The sequence below is a fragment of the Saccoglossus kowalevskii genome, chromosome 4 (genome assembly GCF_978046115.1).
Source record: "Saccoglossus kowalevskii chromosome 4, keSacKowa6.1, whole genome shotgun sequence".
Lineage (NCBI taxonomy): Eukaryota > Metazoa > Hemichordata > Enteropneusta > Harrimaniidae > Saccoglossus > Saccoglossus kowalevskii.
Window position 1 is genome coordinate 13,838,540 of NC_140644.1, and position 21,410 is coordinate 13,859,949.

The 21,410-nt window shown below is 39.2% G+C and overlaps 1 protein-coding gene across 1 annotated transcript; it reads left to right on the plus strand.

Moving 5' to 3' along the window:
- Window positions 1-204: 204 nt before the first annotated feature.
- Window positions 205-16,450, plus strand: LOC102809529 (uncharacterized). Its single transcript, XM_085498499.1, has 5 exons — window positions 205-531; window positions 3,505-3,657; window positions 8,818-8,909; window positions 13,870-14,129; window positions 15,421-16,450. The coding sequence occupies exons 1-5, from the start codon at window positions 328-330 to the stop codon at window positions 15,756-15,758; spliced, it is 1,047 nt and encodes a 348-aa protein (XP_085354625.1). The 5' UTR covers window positions 205-327; the 3' UTR covers window positions 15,759-16,450.
- Window positions 16,451-21,410: the final 4,960 nt, after the last annotated feature.

Below are 21,410 nucleotides of genomic sequence, written 5' to 3' on the forward strand. Positions count from 1 at the left end.
TTATTTATTTATTTATTTATTTATTTATTTATTTATTTATTTATTTATTTATTTATTTATTTACAATGTACGATTGTTTTAGGTATACCCTGAGGGAGGTATATGAGCGGTGACAAATACTAGTTGTTATTTCCACCAGAGAGGGCAGTACATTTATTGAAAATCAAATGTTGAATACCCGGATGTACTATTTTGTTATTATTTGAGAGCTGTCAGCTGCTAGTTGCATTGTGTCGCGTGGGTAGTCCTTATTCTTGTAATTTCTTACTCTAATCACACTCAATTCACTAACATTTTTGTTCTCATAAATTCTAAATATAACTGTAAATGGAGGAGTCGTATGCGTTTGGCTACTGGGGTGCTGCGAGCGAGGAAACTCTTCGTCGCGACTACCCGGTTCACCGTGCATGCCGCGATGGAGACTCGGAAGGTCTTTCTTTGTTGATTACGAATGGGCAACACTCGGGGCTGTATGCTGAAGACCAGTTTTATGGTTGGACCCCGGCCCATTGGGCAGCATATTTTGGCAAAGTAAGTAACCGTAATATTCCTTAGTTCCGTTTTCTCTCATGTGCACGATATTCCACGCTTATATCTGTATTTTTCTCGGTGTTTTTCTGCCCGATTTTTTTATTATTATCAGACTTCCTCATTCGTTCGCCATCTGCAAACGTCAGATATTAGTAACACGAATGTAAAATCAATAACGCTCGACAAATACTGTTCCTCATGACGTGTATAATTTTTAAGCGAATATTCGCTTTCCTTACTACCAACGTACTCAGCAATTTTGACATTTCCTTGCTTTTATAGAAACGTTTTCCTTTCATATGCAAATTTTGTGGCGGTGAATTTAAAACGACCAGCACAGCGTCGGTGATTAATAAAAGCGAGGACCACACAAAGACTTAAATTGTTGTCAAAGTAACATGTGAACTACGTGACATTTAGCAATGATGTTTTTTTTTTAATACGTTCACTTGGCGCATGTTGGCTCAATGTTTGACGTTAGTTCAACCTTGCATGCAATGAAAGATGGATGGTCATCGACTGTTCTGTGGTTAGTCATTCTTTTGATTTTTTATACGCCCTGATTTGTTTTGTTTTTCAATGCACACTTTTTCCCAACTGTATTGGCGTAGTACTGGTACTACAGGGAGTAGTAAAAAATGTATTAATAAAAAAAGTTCTATTATTTAAAATTTAGTTGTCATTTATCCACCCACTCCTGCATAATGACTGTTCTTCTTGCCACCAACCTTGGCTGCATGTTTACAGAATGGAATGCTGGGCTTATCAGTGACCTTTATCAATATGTTTACTAGGTAATGCCCTGTGTACAGTAGAAATAAAGCCAAGGATAGAACCCAATGGCCCTCAAGGTTAGAGGTCCATTATCATAGTATCAAATTGAAAGTCACTGAATTTAATTTATTTGTTTAAAAATAAACTGGCAATGCTGAGTATTACCGTATACCAAATATGGTGACTGGGAAGATCAAATTCAGCGTCAGCACTAAACATACCTTGTTCTCACTAGAACAATGTATTCAGCGTTCTCCCCAGGACATGGCATGGTGGTGCTGTCATGCTGCTTTGAGAAACCACCACACTCGAAATCATGCTTGATTAGGTTTGATTTCTGAACCCTTACTATAGTCTATGATTTTTACAGCTATGTGTTTTCATCGCAACTGGTTTATTGGAATGGGTAAACATTACAAATCATTCAAAGTAATGTTGATTCCAGTGTTGGAGATAACAATTTCAAGGAAATTATTAATGATTGAAACCTCAATGAAAACAAGCAATTGCTGCAGGCTCTACGTACGGCCAAGAAAACTTGTTGTCGAAAGGTTAAACCATAGACCTTAGAGAAAGAGAGGGACAGGCAACTACAGTGTTTCTTTCTAAGGTCTATGGTTATACTTGCTTTTCATCATGGCTGGTGACCTTTTGGTCTACCTTATTCACAGACTAATCATAGTTATCTCGCCACAACTAAATTACCGCATTCTGGAAGTAACACACAAGACTGCCATGACAGTTTACAATAGTCACAACATTCAGTTTTCACTATGGCCAGGGATAATACAGTTATTGTTGTCAATTAATAACCGAAAATCCACCATTACATATTTTGCCACTATAGTACTTTATAATAATATTTTAGTTATTGGTGTTCTTGTTTACCAATTTAAGCCATGACTAGTGTTTTTGTTCTATATCATAAAACTAAAGTACGGTACTACAGTATATACAAAATGTACCAGTAAGCAGTTTGTGGAATGTCATAAAAATGTACAAACATTATAAATAAATTATGCAAATTATGTGCTAATTATTATAAAAATGATATAAAACTCATAATATTGCATTCACACTAGCAATTCTCACAATTTTAAAATAAATTAGACTGCAAACCACAGATGTACAATCAAATTTATTTATATCTATAATTAACAGCTTCAATAATGTAGATCACATTATTTTTATGTTGCAGTTACCTGCACACGTGTAATTTACAAGAATATTTTGAGTTTTTGTTTAATTTTGCTGAGGCACCTTATTCTTACAAAAAACACTACAGTAATCAGATGGCTAAATTCCGACTAACCATGTTATAATTATAGATGCACTTCTAATAAAACAGATACGCTATTTCCAACTCACACACCATGTTGCTGAACTCAAATTCCATTTTGATTGTCATTTGATGCAAATATTGCAATTTTATCAGACGAAACTGCATCAAATTATTCTGATGGCAGAATAAGTGTTTACATGGTCTGATTTACACAATGTGATTTATCTGAACTAATTGATAAATCTACCTTCCCTAAAACGATCATCTACTACTGGGACATGCACACAAAAACAACTTGCTTTTCTGAGGTTTTAACAGCATTGCTCATTTTTCAGTCATGGTTCAATAAAAACTTTTCATTTTGGTTAGCTATGAAATATATGTTATAAGAACAATCAACTTGAATAGAATCCATACAAATGCTGAAATTCGCTATGTTTTCTTGAACACAAGTTGACCTACATGTACTATGGTGGTTTACCACAAAGTGCAAGAATGCCATCAACCAATCAGAATATTGCATTGTACTACTAACAGTTACTGGAATATTCTGACACCTTCAGAATATTGATGATTGCAAATACTGCAGAATACACACATCAGGAAAATCAGTAACTTGAAACCCAAAAAAATGCCAGGGTGAAGCTACGGCGTTCTGTCATAGTACTACCCGGTACCATGTATTCTGTAAAAAGCATTTTTTACAGTGTTTTGAAATTGATATTTATTGATCATATTCAGAGTTTTAAATTCAAGGATGAAAAGAATAATTTCTATTGTAATTAACCTGTTTATGTGGATAAGCGAATTTCACTTTTCAGCGTAAAAAAAGTTTAATGAAACCCAGTTAATATTGTACTGTTTCATTCAGTTCAGTTATTGAAATTTGACATTTTTTCTCACTTTTTATATCACAGCTGGAGTGTCTGCGTAGACTAATTGCCACTGGTATGAATATTGATATTGCAACAAAAAGATTTAACCAAACGCCTGCTCACATTGCTTCTTTTGGTGTCCATCCACACTGTCTTCTATGGCTGATACAAGCAGGGGCTGATGTCAATAAACAGGTATGTAAATTCGTACACCTATGCCATGAAAGAGAGTCATTGTAAGTTTTCCACAAGCTTATTCATCCTAATTCGCATGTACTTGTGTATTCCCAGAAAAAGAAGAATCTGCACTTTATGTGCTTTACAGAAAATGGAAGACGAATTTCATTTTTGTTGCAAAATGTCCCTTATACAGCATTTGAGAGAAAAATGTCTTCCCCCCTTACTATGACAAATAAACTGTACCCATCAAAAATAAAATTGATTTCACTTTTAAATTTGCATAACCCCTATGTACTCCTGTGTTTATCAAAGTATATATTCTGCGGTTTCAAATTTAGAGATATTATTTCCAATGTTGATTAAGATGGCTTACTCACTCCTATGTTTTTATGAACTTTTTGTTGTGTACAAGGCCAACGACCTAAATATATATAATTGCATTTACTCACTCATCAATTTTTAAATGATTGAAGTTTTCCATTTTCAACTCCTTCAGAGTAGGCTGCATGCGATGAAACTGTATTCAGAACTTTATCACTGTTACAAATTCAAATATATTTTGGTTTTGTAAATTCAACCACAAGAATTTGGAATAACTTGAAGGGTGATAGTCGTCGCGCCACGCATGTGCGACCTTTGTGTTGATAAACATTGATTTTCCCACAATCCAATGCGCTCATCTAATGGAAATCACAAGTATGAGGTTGACCTGGACGCGACCTGCACTAATTACCACTGTTGACTCCTTCGATACCTTCCAATCACCTAAAAAATAACTAATTAAAGCTGTTTTAGTACTTACAACAACAATCACTGCATATGCGTAGTTGTGGTACTTGTGCGAATCTCAGACTAGTAATACAACAGACTCGCAACGTGGCGTTTTCTTTTGATGTAATGCGTGCCACGTTTGTTTAGGTTATCAGTTCTTATCGTACCAAGTAAACGTTGCTGAGCAACAACATTTTCATTATATTTCACAAAATAACGCGAGATCTATTCATATTACAATCAACTATCGCGATGCATCGCGAGACATAAAGACAGGAAGTGGCATAGACGACAGTAGTTGACAGTGAACTTCGAAAATGGCATTTACGGAACAATTTGGCGAATCTGAGGACGATAATTACGAGTGGGAAGCTATTTTAGGAGAACATTTTGACGAAGATAATGACAATTTTTCTGTAGAACTTTGCAACCCTTGATCGATCTCGTGTTTTTTATTTCCTGAAATTAAGAATAAGAAGAAATATACTGGGCTATTTTTATACAAAACTATGACGGAAGTCAAACAAAATCAGTGAAACTCGAAATAGCAACAATACTGACACACAATAGAAAATTGAAACAGTCACTGAACAACGCGTAGATCGCGTACTATGAAGTTGAACGCGACAAAAATAACACACCTCCAGTTTTTACCGTTACCGGATCACGCTGATACGCTGAGAGAATTAGTATGTACATGACACTAGCTATCTGATGTTTCGGCATCCCGGAACACGAAAACAAAACGGGTAACACACAAAGAAGTATGATCGTTCAAAACGCAGCGATATGCTCTCTCCGAAAAAATATTGGAAACCTTCCGCAAAATCTGCAACAGCGAGAAATATCGTTTCAAAGTTGCTCATTATATATTCAAAAACTATTTGAGGTAAACACTAACACATTCAGTTACTTGTAACTCCCCTGATTCTTGGTCGATTCTTAAAATTCTTACACAGCTGCAAAGGTCAAAATGTCAAGAACGCATCTCCCGTTTTTTAAAAAATATCCGGATCCGTTTTACAAAGAAATACGCAATTTCCGAAGAAGCGCGAAGTGTGTAGAATATCCAGTGTTCGGTAAACTTCGATGGTGTCTATGCCAATGCTACAGAGCGTGGCACGCATAGCATATACAATTAAGCCGATTAACACCTTAAACAATAGCCGTTGCGAGTCTGTTGTATTACTAGTCTGAGTGCGAATACTGCTACGTGTCCTGTAAACATTTTTAGTTAATGATAAATCATGAAGTATCAAACATCAATATTAGAAGGTAAATGTTTTCTTCTATATTGCATCTTTAAATAAAATTTTGATAGAAAAAAGTATTTAAAAAAATGTCTTTTCTTTTTTTATCATGGAATCCCTTGCTTCTTTGTAACCAAGGCTTGTTGTCAATAGTTTGTTTGTTGTATAGATTCACAATTCTTGACTTTATGCAAACTTTATTCTTGATTACACATTGTGAATGACCTCTGTTCCTTGTAAATCTATAACATAAACATAAAGGGAGGGGGATAGAAAGGAAAATAACAAATATTCAAACCTGAGCACAGTCTGGTTGCTAAGTTGCTGTGAATAATCAACCTGGGAGACTATTCTCTAAGTTTATGTATCAATGCTGCTCATCAACTAACACACCACAGGATAAGGACATCTACATGTAGACCCATTATTTTGTGCATCTTTGTTTTTTACCCAAACCGTGAATTGTTGAAAAATTGGCCAAAAGACAATTTTGTTGCCAGATTAATAGTACCGGTGCTTCTTTTTTGGTGGATTTAAAATTGTAAAATGAGTGTTTTACAGTATGTTAATTTTATTTGAAAAAAATAAATATATAAATTATTGACACAGCATACAGATGGCTGAAAATTATTTTTAATGTTTTGAATGATCAAAAAGAGGAAAATAACAAAAACAACACAACTTTCAGAATTTCCTGGAACTGGCCAAAATGTATTCATATCATAAAAAAGTCTGGATCTAGATGAACATCAATTTCTACACTTAAGTCACCAGCAAATTAAAGCAGCTCTGGAAAGTGAACAAAAAAAACATGACAAACAAATCAAGTCTGATCCACTACATGAAATTTAAAACTGGGATTAAGCATTGTGAAAAATAGTTAAAATCAATTGAAAATTATTTTGGTGCCCAGCTTAATTTCAAAGCAAGGTCATACACTCTCGTGCTACATTCACACAGACCGATTAACAGAAGATTATCTCCAATGCATTCACGTGGCCGGGAGCTGAACAAGAGTTCACTTCAGCATGATCAGAGCCAAACGGAACAGTGCCCTCAAAAACAACTTTGGTGTCATTTCTTTACATGGCATGATGCTGTTGAGCTGGGGGAAAAAAAGAAACAGTCGCGAGTCTGAGTATGGAGGTTGAAAAGATAATGCACTGGTGTTATGATTTAGGTACTAGGTATCTTGAATAAACAGGAAACACGACAGCTAAAATGTGTTACAGCCTACTGCTTAAGTCATGCAAAATTACCATGTTGTTATTGTTCCACTGTTGTGATATGTGTTACAGTTGTCAATCTAAACCTACTAGGAACACGTCACCAGACGTAGTTGGTCCGAAACCGGGACTTATGTTTTGGGTTCCGTGAGTGCGTCCGTCTGCCTGTGTGTTTGTCATCGTTTCTCAGATATGCTTGGACAGATTTTTTTAAAAGCTGGTACAAAGACAAGTCATTATGACATCAGTCATAGTGGGTTACTGATGCACGTCATTGTTTTTCGTGATTCAATTCAAAATGGCAGACTGGTGGCCATTTTGTTTTTTTACGAGTGCTCTGACCATTTTACAGAGATGATTTAACTGATTGGGTTTAAATTTGCTAAAAAGGCAAGATATAAAGGGTTGAATGTTGTACATCACAGGTCATAATACATGTGAATATCGCTTTGTTTTATTTTGTTGGCCTTCAACTGACAGCCATTAATTGTCCTGAAAATCAACATTTGGACATGTCATTAACAGTTTCTGGGGCATGCCTTGACCAATTTAATTCAAGCTTGGTCTTTATACCTGTTTCATGCTAAATACTATCCCAATATTTAAACATAATCTCACTATGCTTTTCAATGTTTGACAAAGTCACTAAAAACATGATGGGGACAATGTCATTGACAATGACTTGGTATCTTTGGTGTCTTAAAATAGTTTTGTTCAGTCTTTCTTTCAAGTTTTTGTCGCATAATTTCGTTCTCCATTTTTCTGGTTCTCGTTTCAATCTATCGCAGTACTTTTTTTACTCTGCCAAATAGATATTAGGGTGCATACCTCTTCGTCAAGCCGGGAATTGCTTGAAATTACGAACGATGTTATCTCAGCCATAATTGAAATGAGAGCTTACTTGAAGATGATTGAGAGTGTGATTTGTGCTCAGATAGTTGGGCAGGATGCTTATACACAGTCAGGGCCATTCTGGAGCTCAACCCTATCGGAGTTCAACCTAAGGGTTTATTGGAGCCGAACTTGGCTCGAGCCGCACGCGTATACACAGCCATTTTTGCTGGTTAGAGCCGCTACTGTCATGTGAACGTAGCATAGGTCTTGCATATGAGAAAAGAAAGTGGGCAAATGTCAATAGTCACTGTACATGTCCATGCTGCAAGAAAAGTGATGAACTTTGTTCTAGATTGTGAAAGCTACAAAGTACATAGGGAAAATATGATGAAAAATATTAGACATATCCTATGTAGGAATGGTGAAACAAATCTTTATGAAGATATTAAAAAGGGTAAAGCAGTACTATGTTTTCTTTTAAGCAATAGCACCCAGCATCACAATTTGTGATATGTGAAGAAATTGATTAGATTTCTTATTGATGCCATGGATTATAGAAAAGAATATGTAGATTCATTTCTGTATTTACCGGAGGGTACTTTAAAGGTGAACTGCTCAATCCCATGGATTACACCAAAGAATCATGGGACACTATTGTTTATGTTGTTTACAAAGTTAATCTATCTTTTGTTATTCATTGTTATTTTAATCAAGAAAGTAAATTTGTTGTGAGATTAGGCTTAACTGGAAGTGCCCCTTTAAGTTTTAGATTGTCTGTTTCTCTTTCCATTTATATACCAGTAGTATGTGTTTTTTCCAGTAATTTTATTGCAGCTTCTAATTACTACTATTAGTGAGCTCCTGATGTAAAAAGGTAGCCACAAATAAATAAAATAAATACACTAGCAATGTACAATATTTAATAATTGAAATAGAAAAATAATAATAGAAGTTTTTCCCACACTATTTTCGTCTTTATTGATATCAGAAATACACTATTTTATTTGGTCTAACCATGATAATCAGAATTTCTTTTGAATTTGTGACAGTTGCATGTGATAATCAGTAATGACATTTTGTTTTTTTGCAATTAGGATTACTTGGGTGAGACTCCAGTTCACAAAGCTGCTCGGAGTGGAACTGTTGAATGCCTCGGAATTCTACATGCACATTGTGCACAAATAAAGTAAGTGTTGCTGATTTATTTTGAAAAAAACAAAAACTACCAACTATCAGCGAGAGTTACTATGACTATCATTTACTGTATCTCTACATGACATGATTGATAGTGTCAATCATATGGGCTTTAACATGACATATTTTAGATTCTGGAAACCATATTTACAGATGCAATATGGATGAGAAAATGTAATGGAAGTCTTTGCGGTTAGTGCATCTGTGTTTATGTATGTGTGTAAGAACCATTTTACAGATTTCAATGAAACTTAGTACATAGATGTTCTAGGATAATGCTCAGACCTGATTAGTTTTTGGTTGGAATCTGTGCATATTTATGACCTAATTTGCATAATAATTAGCCAATTTTAATGCTTTTCACTTTTTTTTCAAGAACCTTTTTACAGATTTTAATTATAATTGATACATAGATGGTTTAGGATAGTGTGCTTACTTCAACATGTTCACACAAGTCACTGCGACTCCCTGAGTGAAGTCCCCCGAGTGAAGTATTCACTACTAGACATAAATTAGTCTGTGAAATCATAGACCTTAAAAGTCTTTTAAGGTCTATGGTGAAATTGAAATTGTTTAACAGTATGTGTTACCCATGTTACCTGTGCAGCTGACAAAAGCAAAAAAATAATCTAAAAATGCAAAAAATTCCAGAATTATTTTATTGGGAATTTTATGCAATTTGATAGCTATTATAGCACTGTCACATAAAATACTGCACTAACGACTGTTGACTCTTTTCAGGGGTTGAAATACTCGGGTGCACACTGCACTAAGCACATAGATTATAATATAATGTGCACGCTGTGCATGTAGAAATGAACACAACATTTTCTCATTATATTCACTAAGCCTAAATTAAGTTCAACCAACATTGTGAGACATCGAAAAAAAGCAAATTCTTTCATAATCGCATCAATCGAGAACCCAGAAAATTTATTTGAACTTTAAAAGTGGTGCATTTCACAACAAGTTAGTGCAGGTAAATTTCAAATTCAACATGCACACTATGAATGCTGGGAAAAAATTCTATTTCAATCCCTGCTTTTATGATACACAAATACGTGCATGTCTGAAAACTATAAATGAGTACTTGATATCTTTTTAGCTGTAGTGTATAGTCATAAAATTCTATGGGAAAAGTGTTTAAAAATAGATAATAAAATCACCTGTGTCATGTAAAAGATACTTGATAATATATTTTTAGGATTTTTTTAGATTTTAAAGGGTCTTTATTTGTCATATCTGACAAATTATGTGAGCGCCCTCAGTGTTTGTAAAAGATGTATGACCTCTTGTGATGCTGAATACTGTATATTGCTTAATTATTTTAGTATTTAATTTTTGCTTATATCACTGAATTTAAACACTGAATGTTAAAATTTTACAACGGAATGTATTGTTTCTTTCCCAGTAAACCAGTAAATTAAAACCTAATATCAATTAAAATTAAGGTAGAGATGCAGTTTATTTGGCTTTCTTTTTAATTGAGTAATTAGACAATGAAGATGGTATTATATATCCAACATGTTATATATTTTCTGAAAGCTTATTATACAAACTTTGTAAAACTTGTCTTTATTTTAAATATACAGAATGCGTTTTTGATTTTGGGTCAAAAATATGCTTTTTTGGACAAAAGTGGTTTAAAAAAAATTAGCTTAAAAACTTCAAGTCCGTTTGTGGGTAAAATTACATCACTGGATACCTTGGTACACTACTAATTCAAATGCGTCCACTCATCTCTCTAACGGCTTTCAAAGTCGCACAGCATGACCTCAAAGTTCACTCTTTTCTATTTTTGCATAATTTATATATCCATGTTAATTGCGGACTTGTTATTTTTGTTCCACTCGCCGTAATAAACTGTCCGGACGCATTTTGAGGGGGGAACACCTTGTCAATAATGTGTGAAAATTTCGAGGCAAATGGCCAAAGCGTCTATCAGCTATTTTAATTTAAAACCCAAGAATTCACCAAAAATAGAAGACGAGAAAAAGGCTAATTTGCATATTTGCGCGTTAAACCGGGAATTACTGCTTTGTCATACTTTGTCATACTTTCTAGACTATTGAAATTGAAAGTTAACGTATAGACATAGACATTTTATGTAAAATCGTTGGACCAGAACAACTGCTCTTGAATATATAAATCAGAAACGCGTCATTCATACCAGTGTTTTGATGGGGTCGGTAAAAACACATGGCAATGCCCAGTAAATATGACGTCATCTCATGAATTATTAAACAGGGGGCGGTCCTAGGAAGGTGACCTTTTATCACGATCAAAACATCATGGCTTCTCTTCGATGTATTTTCAATAAAAAATCTACGAGTATTTCAGAGCCCATGGTTTACCGTGAAGAGTACAAAGTGGGATATTAAATTATTTATCCTTGATGATTTTTATGTAGTATTGAGAACCACAATAATGAATAATCGCGTAATCCTAGAATCGAAACACGAGGCACAGAAGTTTTGTTCATCGTTTCCAATCCCATTTTTCCCACTGCAACATATTTGTTAAAAGAAATATTTGAATTCTGTTCGTTTTTTAAGGAGGCATTTTTTTATTTTTTCCGATTTTGGCAACGCCTTATTCAGAGATTTTCTAAGACAGTCGCAGACAATCAGCGCACGGATGTACGTACAAAACATGCTGTTGTACTACTGGCGACGGTCGCCTGCAAGAAGAGAGCTCCAGCTCCTAACGTAAAAGGTTTTAAAATTTTGACCGGTTTTAAATAATTAGTGTTGGAAATCTGACATGTTTTAAGAGTGCAAAATTAAGGTGCATTTTCGAGCGGTCGAATTTTTCTGAATAGAAATCGGCAAATGAAAAAAATAGGAGTGCTAAACAGTGTGCTTCGTTAGTTTCAAAAAATGGAATGTCCGTCAAATTGACGTAAACTTCCCCATTTTTCACGGAAAAAGCAAAGGTCGTGGCCGAGTTGCAGGCTAAAAAACTCAAAAATCAAAACAAAATCATCAATCAGTAAGTATTATGACAAGGAAAACAAAACATCAGACGCGGAGAAGCAGTCAGCGCGTCAAAAGAGTTGTTACCGTAATGTATCAAGTTACCTCTCTCTGTGATTTATTTTTCATTGAAATTATTTGGTTGTTTTCAATTAATTTTAGCGTACCTCTGCAATTTATTTTAGCATTGTCAGTTGTTTGCTTCATTGAATTAAACGGAGTTCGACCGGTTGCAAACAAAGCTGTCTCGCACCACCTAGCAAAACTTGCGAATGATCGAAGTACAGGTACCCATTGGACAAAAGATACACAGAAGTTTGTATCTCCCCGACCTAGTGCAATATATCCGGTTAGAATCAAAGCTCACGTGCCCCTTATTTGAGGGACCAGATTCTGCCGTAAATTCGGGATGGGATTTAGGAAAAAAATAAAATGGGACTTTTAAGGTGTATTTTGGCGTCATTTTCTAAGTTTTACCGTAGTCATTGACGCTTATTCAAGAGTATGAGGTTTTTAATTGTGACTAGCGTGAATGGGTAAGCTTCGTTTCGACAATGAGCAGTTATCACTGTAAACAATGTTAAATTATTCTTCACATGCTCAGTTTATTTTTTGAGAACAATTATTTAAAAATAAAATCTCTCAGTCAATCAGAAACTCGGATTCATGCCTTCAGGGAAAGTCATGTTTGGACGCTCACATCGATTTTGTTTTTCGTTCGGTGGGCTGATGCCTTCAGTGTAGCTTTTGCCTCTTCCGACATAGAAATCATCTGAATCTTCTTTCTACCTCTTTCTTTTCACACCACGCATAATGTAATGATAAAAATTAGGAAAAAACGCTGGGGAAATATGTTTGGTTTGCTAGCGAGCGAGAACTGATTTGAGAATAATTGCACATGCGCGTGAATTGAATGAACTATGACCCGTACAATCCTCATTTGCATATTGTCAATCAAGGGTCCTGTTATTTGGTTACTCATGCAAATTAGGCAATTGGACATAATCATTGCCACGTGTGAGTGTTTTTTATTTTTAACCAGAAAATAAACAGCAATTTTAACGGTGCTCCAATAAGAATTCATTGGTCAAATTTTCACAGAATGTTCTTTAACTAAAAATCTATATAAAAAACGAAAAAAACTATTTTTGATTGAAATTCACAAATAAACTGCATCTCTACCTTAAGCTTCTACAATACATTCCTACTGTACATTTCACTATAATGTTTCATGCACAGTTCCACAAGATGGTTTAATTAGCATATAAAAGTAATTAGCATATCAAATTTTGCCTACTTTGAAGGTAATATAGCAAAAAGGACTTTGGGATTATAACAATCAGTGTTTTCGTCGTGAGAAAAGCTATGTGGGGCAGAATTGTTTCACCAGTATAGAAAATATTGGACAATTACTCATTCATGTTGAGTAAACAGTTGCACGTTCTTGAATTATTTGATTACCTGATATTGTCCTCAAATAACAGTTAATAAATTGTAAAATTATTTCATCCAATTTTCATTCTTCTTTTACAAAATCTTACTCGTATTTTTTATTTTTGTGAGACAATTTTTGGTTTATATATGCGCTCTTATTGGAGATGTGCTTCTAATTAAGAAAATATGTTTTTTGTATCTAGCACAAATACGTACAATTTTTAAATGTTTTCGCTCTGTTTAACACATTTTTATCCGATGAAAACAGCAAATTTCAAATCATGAGATTGTATCATGTTGTATCGTCTACAAAATCATACACATAGCAGACATTACTCTCATTGTATTATAGTCAATTCTTATCTACTTAACAATGTTGCAATTCCTTTCTTGCAAAACAAGGTGCATTTTCATGTTTTTGTATCTTAACATAAAATGCATGTTCCCTGTAAGTTTAAAATTCATGTCATTTCTGCCAATTCAAACAAAAAATTCTTGTTTGATATAGATATGTATTTATCTCTGAATTCATTGTTTTAACAGCATCACTAACAATAATGGACACACTCCAAGTCAACTGGCAGTATCCTGCGGTAACCAACACTGCTGTGTATTCCTTCAGCAATGCTCTCAGAAGATGCCGTCATCAGTCAATGGTTTCCATCAGAATGGATTCCATGCAAATGGAACACAATACAAACCCAACGGTCACACAACGTGTGCTCACAGCTCACTGCCACGACGGAAAAGAGGTTTTACAGAGGAAGACAATCTCTGTCAGTTAAAGAGAGCCAGGACGGAGGGTGAGATAATTTCCTGCCCTACGTCAGTTTTTCCTAATGGTTTCCACCAACAGAACTATCTTGTAGGCAATGGTTATTATTAAAAGTAAGCAGATACAACAAGCACAGGTTTGAAGTTTTTGAAAAACCTCATCAAAGGTTAATTACCTCGTGCTAAAATCATTTAGGTTTGCAAAATAAATATTTTTCAGTGTTTTTTCACATGATGTTTCATAAGGGCTAATAATTCTCCAGAGCCTTATGCATGTGCACATATTAGGGTGTGCATTTGGAGTTCATTAGCTTTGAAAAAAAAAGATGGATGTAATTTTCCATTGTCTGCAGGTGTTGATGATTTTTCTGGAATATTATGCAGGTTTATTTTAGTGAAAGATGTCAAAAGTTGAATTTGGATTTCAGGAAGTTAATCGATTAATATAAAAAAAAAGTTTATAAAATCAAAATAATTGCATAATAATAAGGTAAAAGCTTGCATTGAATGTCCATCTTCATGATATTTCCATCTCATCATGAAACACTGACGACATTCTTTTTTTTATCTTTTATAACACTTGTCCAGATATGAAAGTTGATGATGTAGAAATGGAGGTCGTTGCTGAGCAACAACAAATTCATTTCAACGTGCCAGCTTCTCTGACATCGCCACAATCATCGTCACCATCACGGGTGATGCCACCTTCTACATTTCAAACACTTGGACTCAGTGGTCATTTGATTTGAATGGAGTGTTGCCTTCACAGCCACTGAAAGTTTCCTCATTCATTGTTATCTTAGCGTTTTCTCAGATATTTATTGTGAAATTTATTAATTAATTTGAATCTGGAATGTCATATATGGCTGGGCTTCCACTAACCTTTCATCTAAAACCAAAGTCAGATTACTTTTGGAGATTAGACGACAAAAAAGTCTCTTTTAACCACTAGTTGCTCAATCAAAATATTGTTTTGAGAAAATGTGCGTCATTTAACAAAATGTCTTCACCCACAGAAAGATAAATTAAACATCAGTGAAAACGTATCATCTTATTAAGTAACTGCATGTTACAGTTACCATTTCAATTTGTTACATGAATCGTGAAAAATGTTGTGATCTTTGATAAAAATTAAAAATTTGCCAAATGCGTAAAAGGTTGGTATTTGGCTTAAACTAGTTTATCCTCGGTGGAAGCCCAGTATGTGTTATAATTGGGAATGAACACTCTGTTGAAAAGTGTTTGCTTGAACGAAATGCTGCTACAACACTAAACTTTCCCGTCCTATTTATGTTTTGTACTTTTATAATTCTTTCTCAGGTGTGTTTACTGGACTTTCAGTGGCTGAACCACACGGAATCCCTGTAGAAGCTTATCACGGGATTCCACTTAACAATAACTCATCCAAAGACTACAATTTCTTTCACAGTCAGAATACATTAAATAGAGTTTTTAATAAAAATACAAATGTTGAGTTGTCTACCGGAGACGAAGAAATGGAAGTGAGTTCTCCAACTGTAGTCAATGAGAATATATCAAACAGTTTTGTAGAACATGAACGAACAGTGCACGTACAACAAGGCTATGATAGTACATTGTGTGACGCTTTACTAATTGATGAACAGTCATGTGACCGCTCCACACATGCTATCAAGTGATCATATACAAGACAAGAAGCTTCAATAACAAAACTCATAGACAGACTTTAAAATATATTTCGCTGAACCTGAATTAGAAAAAAAAAAACTTATTGATTTATTTGTGTAGCACAGTGCTTGTTATAATGAGCTCTAGTCTTATTATAATAATTTTTTGCCGAAAACGGCCATTACTGTTTGACTGTCTGAAAAAAACCGGGTTTCAATTTCACCAGCTGACTATCAGTGAAAGTATTCTTCACTTACAGTTTATGTACCTTTACCCTAGTGCATATCAGGAATTAATATTATGCAAAATATGTCAGTTTTATGACATTGCGTAACTGCCAATCATTAAAAACAAAATGCAGTTATCACAAACCAACTACAATATATAATGTGTGTGTATATATATATATATACACACACATACCTGTGATGTTTATAGACCTACAAACCAGTTAATTTATCAGAATTGTTTTTTAGACTCAAGAATGTTCTAAAACTTGTTTCATATTTATAAGGAGTACAAATTGTATAAAGTTCATTTTTATTTATCTCTTATAGCACAGCACATTACAGAACATAGATTACTAGTATGGTCATTTTCAGAGATATGTGTGATGCTGCCACCATTTTAGAGTGGTGAAAAAATAAATGTGCCTGTGATAATGTTTTTAAAGACTTCAAAAAAGCTGCCATTCACTACGTTCAATTACCCACCATAGACTCCGGTCAGTCAAAATGACTATTTTGAACTGTAGGCATTAATCAGCAATTCTGCCGGTGACTGAGAGATAGAATCTAGGTCAGGGGAAGCCCCATGACCTCAAGATTCTTTTACCCCTTACGTCACGAACCCACGTGACCGAGGCCACATGGCAACGCTATAGGTAGCCGTCCATCATTCTTCAATTCTCTCCGCCTCGTCGGGAATGATTCTGAGCGGCTCTGCCTGGCTTTGTTGCTTTTTCCTGTCCGGGTTTCTAGCGTGGGTCGTCGCCGCAGCCGCGGCATCCGACATTCTAGCTGGTAGGATAAATTTTTCTTGTCTTTTTACCCTCGTGTCGTTTTCCCCTTTGTGTGTTATGCTTTTCCACAACAAAGAAATCAAACCCGGCGCCACTACGTAGTCACATGTTGATTTCATGGCGGCACCTTTTACAACTGTAATTCTTTTCCCTTATGCATGTCGTCTATTATATTTAATGTATTTAGAAATGGACAGATGCACTGGCAACGCCAGAGGCTCACCGCCGGTATTGTCTCCTCAGTTTATGAGGCGGATTTGTACTCAGTGTACGCAGCAATTGCAGGAATGGAACCCGCATTCAAAGTGTTATCGTTGTTTCACGTGCGTTCGGGGTTCGGGTGTCTGCCCAGAGAATATGTGTAATCGCTGGGGTTCGGAAGCCTGGGAATCGTTCCAGCAGCATGTCAAAATAGCCGAGACTGACCGGGTCGCTCGTTCGCGAAAAGTGCTACCGGCATGGGTATGAGTGAGTTGTGCGTTGGCATGAATGACAAGTCCTCGCGCTCGGTTACCGGTTCTCATACCGGGATACCAAGCAAAGGGCCAATTTTTTTCGGCCTCCCCTCGCTGATCGGAAGGTATCTACACAGTCTGTTTTTTCAGGCAGTGGGTTTCCCAACTTTACCGGCAACAGCGAGGCTGTGCTCCTAGAGGTCTTTCCTCCTATGGGGCCCGCGCTGGGTCCCGTTGTGGACCCATCCTCGCACGGCGCCGGTTTTGCCACGAAATGAGGGCATTGGTTGAAGGACTGTCAGGGCAAATTGCGTCCTTGGCAGGCAGAGTAGATCACCTGCAGGCGGAGCGAGCTGTCTCCACTGCGGCCTCTCAGCCGGCAAGTAGGAAGAAACACAGAAAGCACCGTTCGCATTCTAAACACGTCTCTTCCAGGGAACCCCACGTTCCCAGCCGTGACCCCCCGCTGATTCGGGGGAGGCCGAGGCTCAGGCTAGTGGCAGCAGGTCTCCTTGGGAACCTCAGACACGTAACACCAACGGGGACGCTGGTAGCCAGGACTCCGTTTTCGGGGCAGGGCGTTCGGGTCAGGACATACTTTGTACAAACCAACCCACCCACCACACACCCCCCGCTTTCAACCAGCCAGGGTTCACCGCGCGGTATCGCACTAGTTAATTTACCCTCAAGTCCGAGTTCCGCTGTGGGTTTCGACTTCCTTCTCGCCGACCCACAGGCGCTCCTAGAGGGAACCGACCCTGTCATGAGACGCACTCTTGAACACGCTCTCGCCCACATATTTAGGCTGAGGGGTGGCAGTTCACTCGTGTCGGATACAGTGGGTACCTCGGGCGGTCCCTCAGAGTCCACATTGCGTAATGACTCGGTGAGCCACGCCGTTGGGGTGATGCGAAATATTATCAGTCCAGGTGACGCTATGTATATTCCCCCACCCTCGATCCTAAAGCAGTCACTTACGGTCCCTTCTACGCTGATGGGATCACAGGCGCCGGGATCCAGATCGACCCCATCCGCACGTCTCCTCTGGTCCAGCCGAGCGCTGAGCGTGGGGGATGACGCGCAGACGGTGTTGAGGGGCGGTCGTTGGTCAGCCGCAGAGGATTTAACGCCGAAAGCCCCGGGCTGGGGTAATCTTTTGCATAACTCCTTTCGCTGGACTAAATGCTACCCCATCGGGGCAATCTTGGATTCGAACCCCAATTCGTGGGACGAAACCAGAAGTCCCCGACCGGACCCCAAGGCTCCTTCCCCGGACCCCGGTACCACAAACTTCTGTTTTGCCATTCTGAGACTATCCAACATGCCCTGAGAGCGGAGTTGCGCCCCATCAATTTCCTTGAATTTGTGGGCGCCACACTGGAGCGCATTATTGTGCGCGCCCAGGACTCTTGAGACCTCAGATGCAGAACCCACTCGCCTCCTAGAGCAGGCGAAACAGTTAATGGTAGGCCACCGTACGGCTATGTGCGATATCCTCCAGTGTCATATGGCTCTCTTGGCCGGGGCTACTACTGTGCAGCGAGACGTGGTTTTAGACGCGTGTGTTTTCGCTGGCGAACTGAGTCAGTTACGCAGACTGGAGATCCTCCACCCTCTTTGATGGGGAGATAGCGGGGGCAGTCGCAGAGCTTCGGGGTGTAACAAACCAAATGGTCCAAGTCGAATCCGCAAGCCAGTTGGCCGCTGCCAAGGGTAAACGGAGGGCGCCCCAAGCACAGAAAGCACAACGCCCTAGGACTAGCTCCGCTAAACAGAGTCAGCCAGGAGGCAAGCGCTGGTACCCATCTGCGGGAGGGAAGGGTAGCGACGCGCCCCCAGGAAAGAGAGGACCAGGTGGTGGCTCCTCATCCTCGGGTGGTCATCATCCCCGGCAGCAGGGTAAGCATGTTTGACGCTTACCTCTGCGACGGGGTGGGATGGGCCTGCGTTCGACAAGAGATCAGGCTACAGCTTAGTAACCCCAGTGATCTACGGGGAGGCTCACCATCCACCGGCTCGACTGGCTAGTCTCTTTAGACTTATGCGATGCTTACCTGCACATACCGATGCACCCAGCGAGTTGCCCTCTCCTTCAATTCGCTCATCTGGGCCAAGTATTCGGATTTCGGGTGCACCCCTTCGAACTATCGCCCTACGTATTCACCAGAGTGATGAATCAGGTAGTGCTGCTGCTCCACCAAATGTCGGTACACATCAATCCGTACCTAGACGACTGGTTGATACACAACCCAGACAAGGGGTTATTAGCCAGACATGTAAGGGTTACACAGGATTTACTTCACCAGTTGGGCTTTTTAGTAAATCACAAAAAGTCCCATCCCGACCCGACGCAACAGTTGTTGTTTCTGGGCATGGAGTTCGACACCGAAGTAGGCCTGGTTCGCCCATCTCAAGCGCGTTGCCTAGCGCTAAGCAACCTAGCAGAACGCCTAGTCAGCGTACCTTCAGTGTCTCTCCGAGAACTAATGCGGCTCATCGGAATGATGACCTCCGTTCGAAGGGTTAGTTCCCCAGGCCGCACTACGCAGCCGCCCGGTCCAACGCTTGTTATTGGAATACCTAGCTCACCTACGGGAACTAAACAGACGGGTATTGATCCCGGACCAAGTAAAGGAAACCCTGTCCTGGTGGTCGTCACTGACCAACCTCAGACAGGGGGTCCCCTTGGACCCACTCGTCACAACCATGACTCTGGTAACAGACGCCTCCCTCCAAGGGTGGGGAGCGCATCTATTGGACAAACAAGCCCAAGGAATATGGCCCCCGCAATGGGTTCGGGACCACCATATCAACTGGCTCGAGCTGAAAGCAGTGCACCTAGCACTTTCACACTTTCGACCCGAAGTTCGAGACCACAGAGTCCTGCTCCGCACAGACAACACAGCGGTGGTCTCCTACATCAACAAGGAGGATGCGTTTCCCATCGTTGTCAGTCCTAGCAGAGCAAATTCTCCTTTGGTGCCTGGAATACAATGTGGAGCTAACCGCACACCACCTTCCAGGGGTGAGAAACGGTCTGGCAGATGCCCTTTCGAGGCGCCTCTGTCTCCCTGTGGGTAGCCTTCAGACTGTTTCGGCTGTGGGACGGTCCAAAGATAGACCTGTTCGCCGCACCCCGGAACGCCAAGCTCCCGACGTACGTAACACTCCTGCCGACACCAGGAGCATGGGCCGTGGATGCCTTATCGATCCCCTGGTCCCACATGGATGCGTACCCCTTTGCTCCCTTCCCGCTAATTCACCGGGTACTGGAGAAACTTCGACAAGAGCCCACCTGCATATTAACTCTGGTGGCGCCCAATTGGCCGACCAAGGCCTGGTTTCCGCTCCTGCTGGAAATGATAGTCGAAACACCGGTAGTACTGCCGGACATACCAGACTTGCTGTCCCAGCCGGACGGCACACTACCAACAAGCCCAGCAGTGTACCACTTACACGCATGGAGGCTCTCAGTAGACTCGCGCAGACGAAAGGTCTATCTAAGCGGGCTGCCAACGTCCTGGCCAGGGTGAACAGGGATTCCACCAACGCTGCCTATGACTCGAAGTGGCGAGCATACACCGGTTGGTGTAGTGGAAGGGAGATTGATCCATGCCATCCCTCTATCGGCCAGGTAGCAGACTTCTTTGTCCACTTGTTTGACGAAGTGGGTCTGTCCTACGCAGCGATCGTTGGCTACAGGTCAGCCTTGTCCCCTGCCACAGAAAACTCTTTGGGGTCAAGTTTAGCCGATTGTCCCATTATTAGGAGACTGTTTACTGCTTTCCATAATCAGAGGCCCAGGGCCCGTTCAAGGGAACCGCCCGATTGGGACCTGTCGGTTGTTTTATCAGCCCTAAGCAGACCTCCCTTTGAGCCCCTCATTTCAGCACCACTCAAGTTTTTGACGTGGAAAACAGTCTTCCTACTGGCCCTCGCCTCAGGTAGGCGCCGGTCAGAGCTAGGTGCACTGTCCTTTGGGGACGGTTGTGCCGCCTTTATGGACGATCAAGTTGTACTAAAGACACGTATCGGATTTCTCGCCAAGAACCAAATTCCAGGACACGATCCTCAACTGATCGTCATCCCCCGGCTGTCAAATATTGTCGGTCCGGAGGATCAGGAGGAATTGCTTCTCTGCCCGGTCCGAGCGCTGAGTTGCTACGAGAACCGTACCAGGTTTTCCA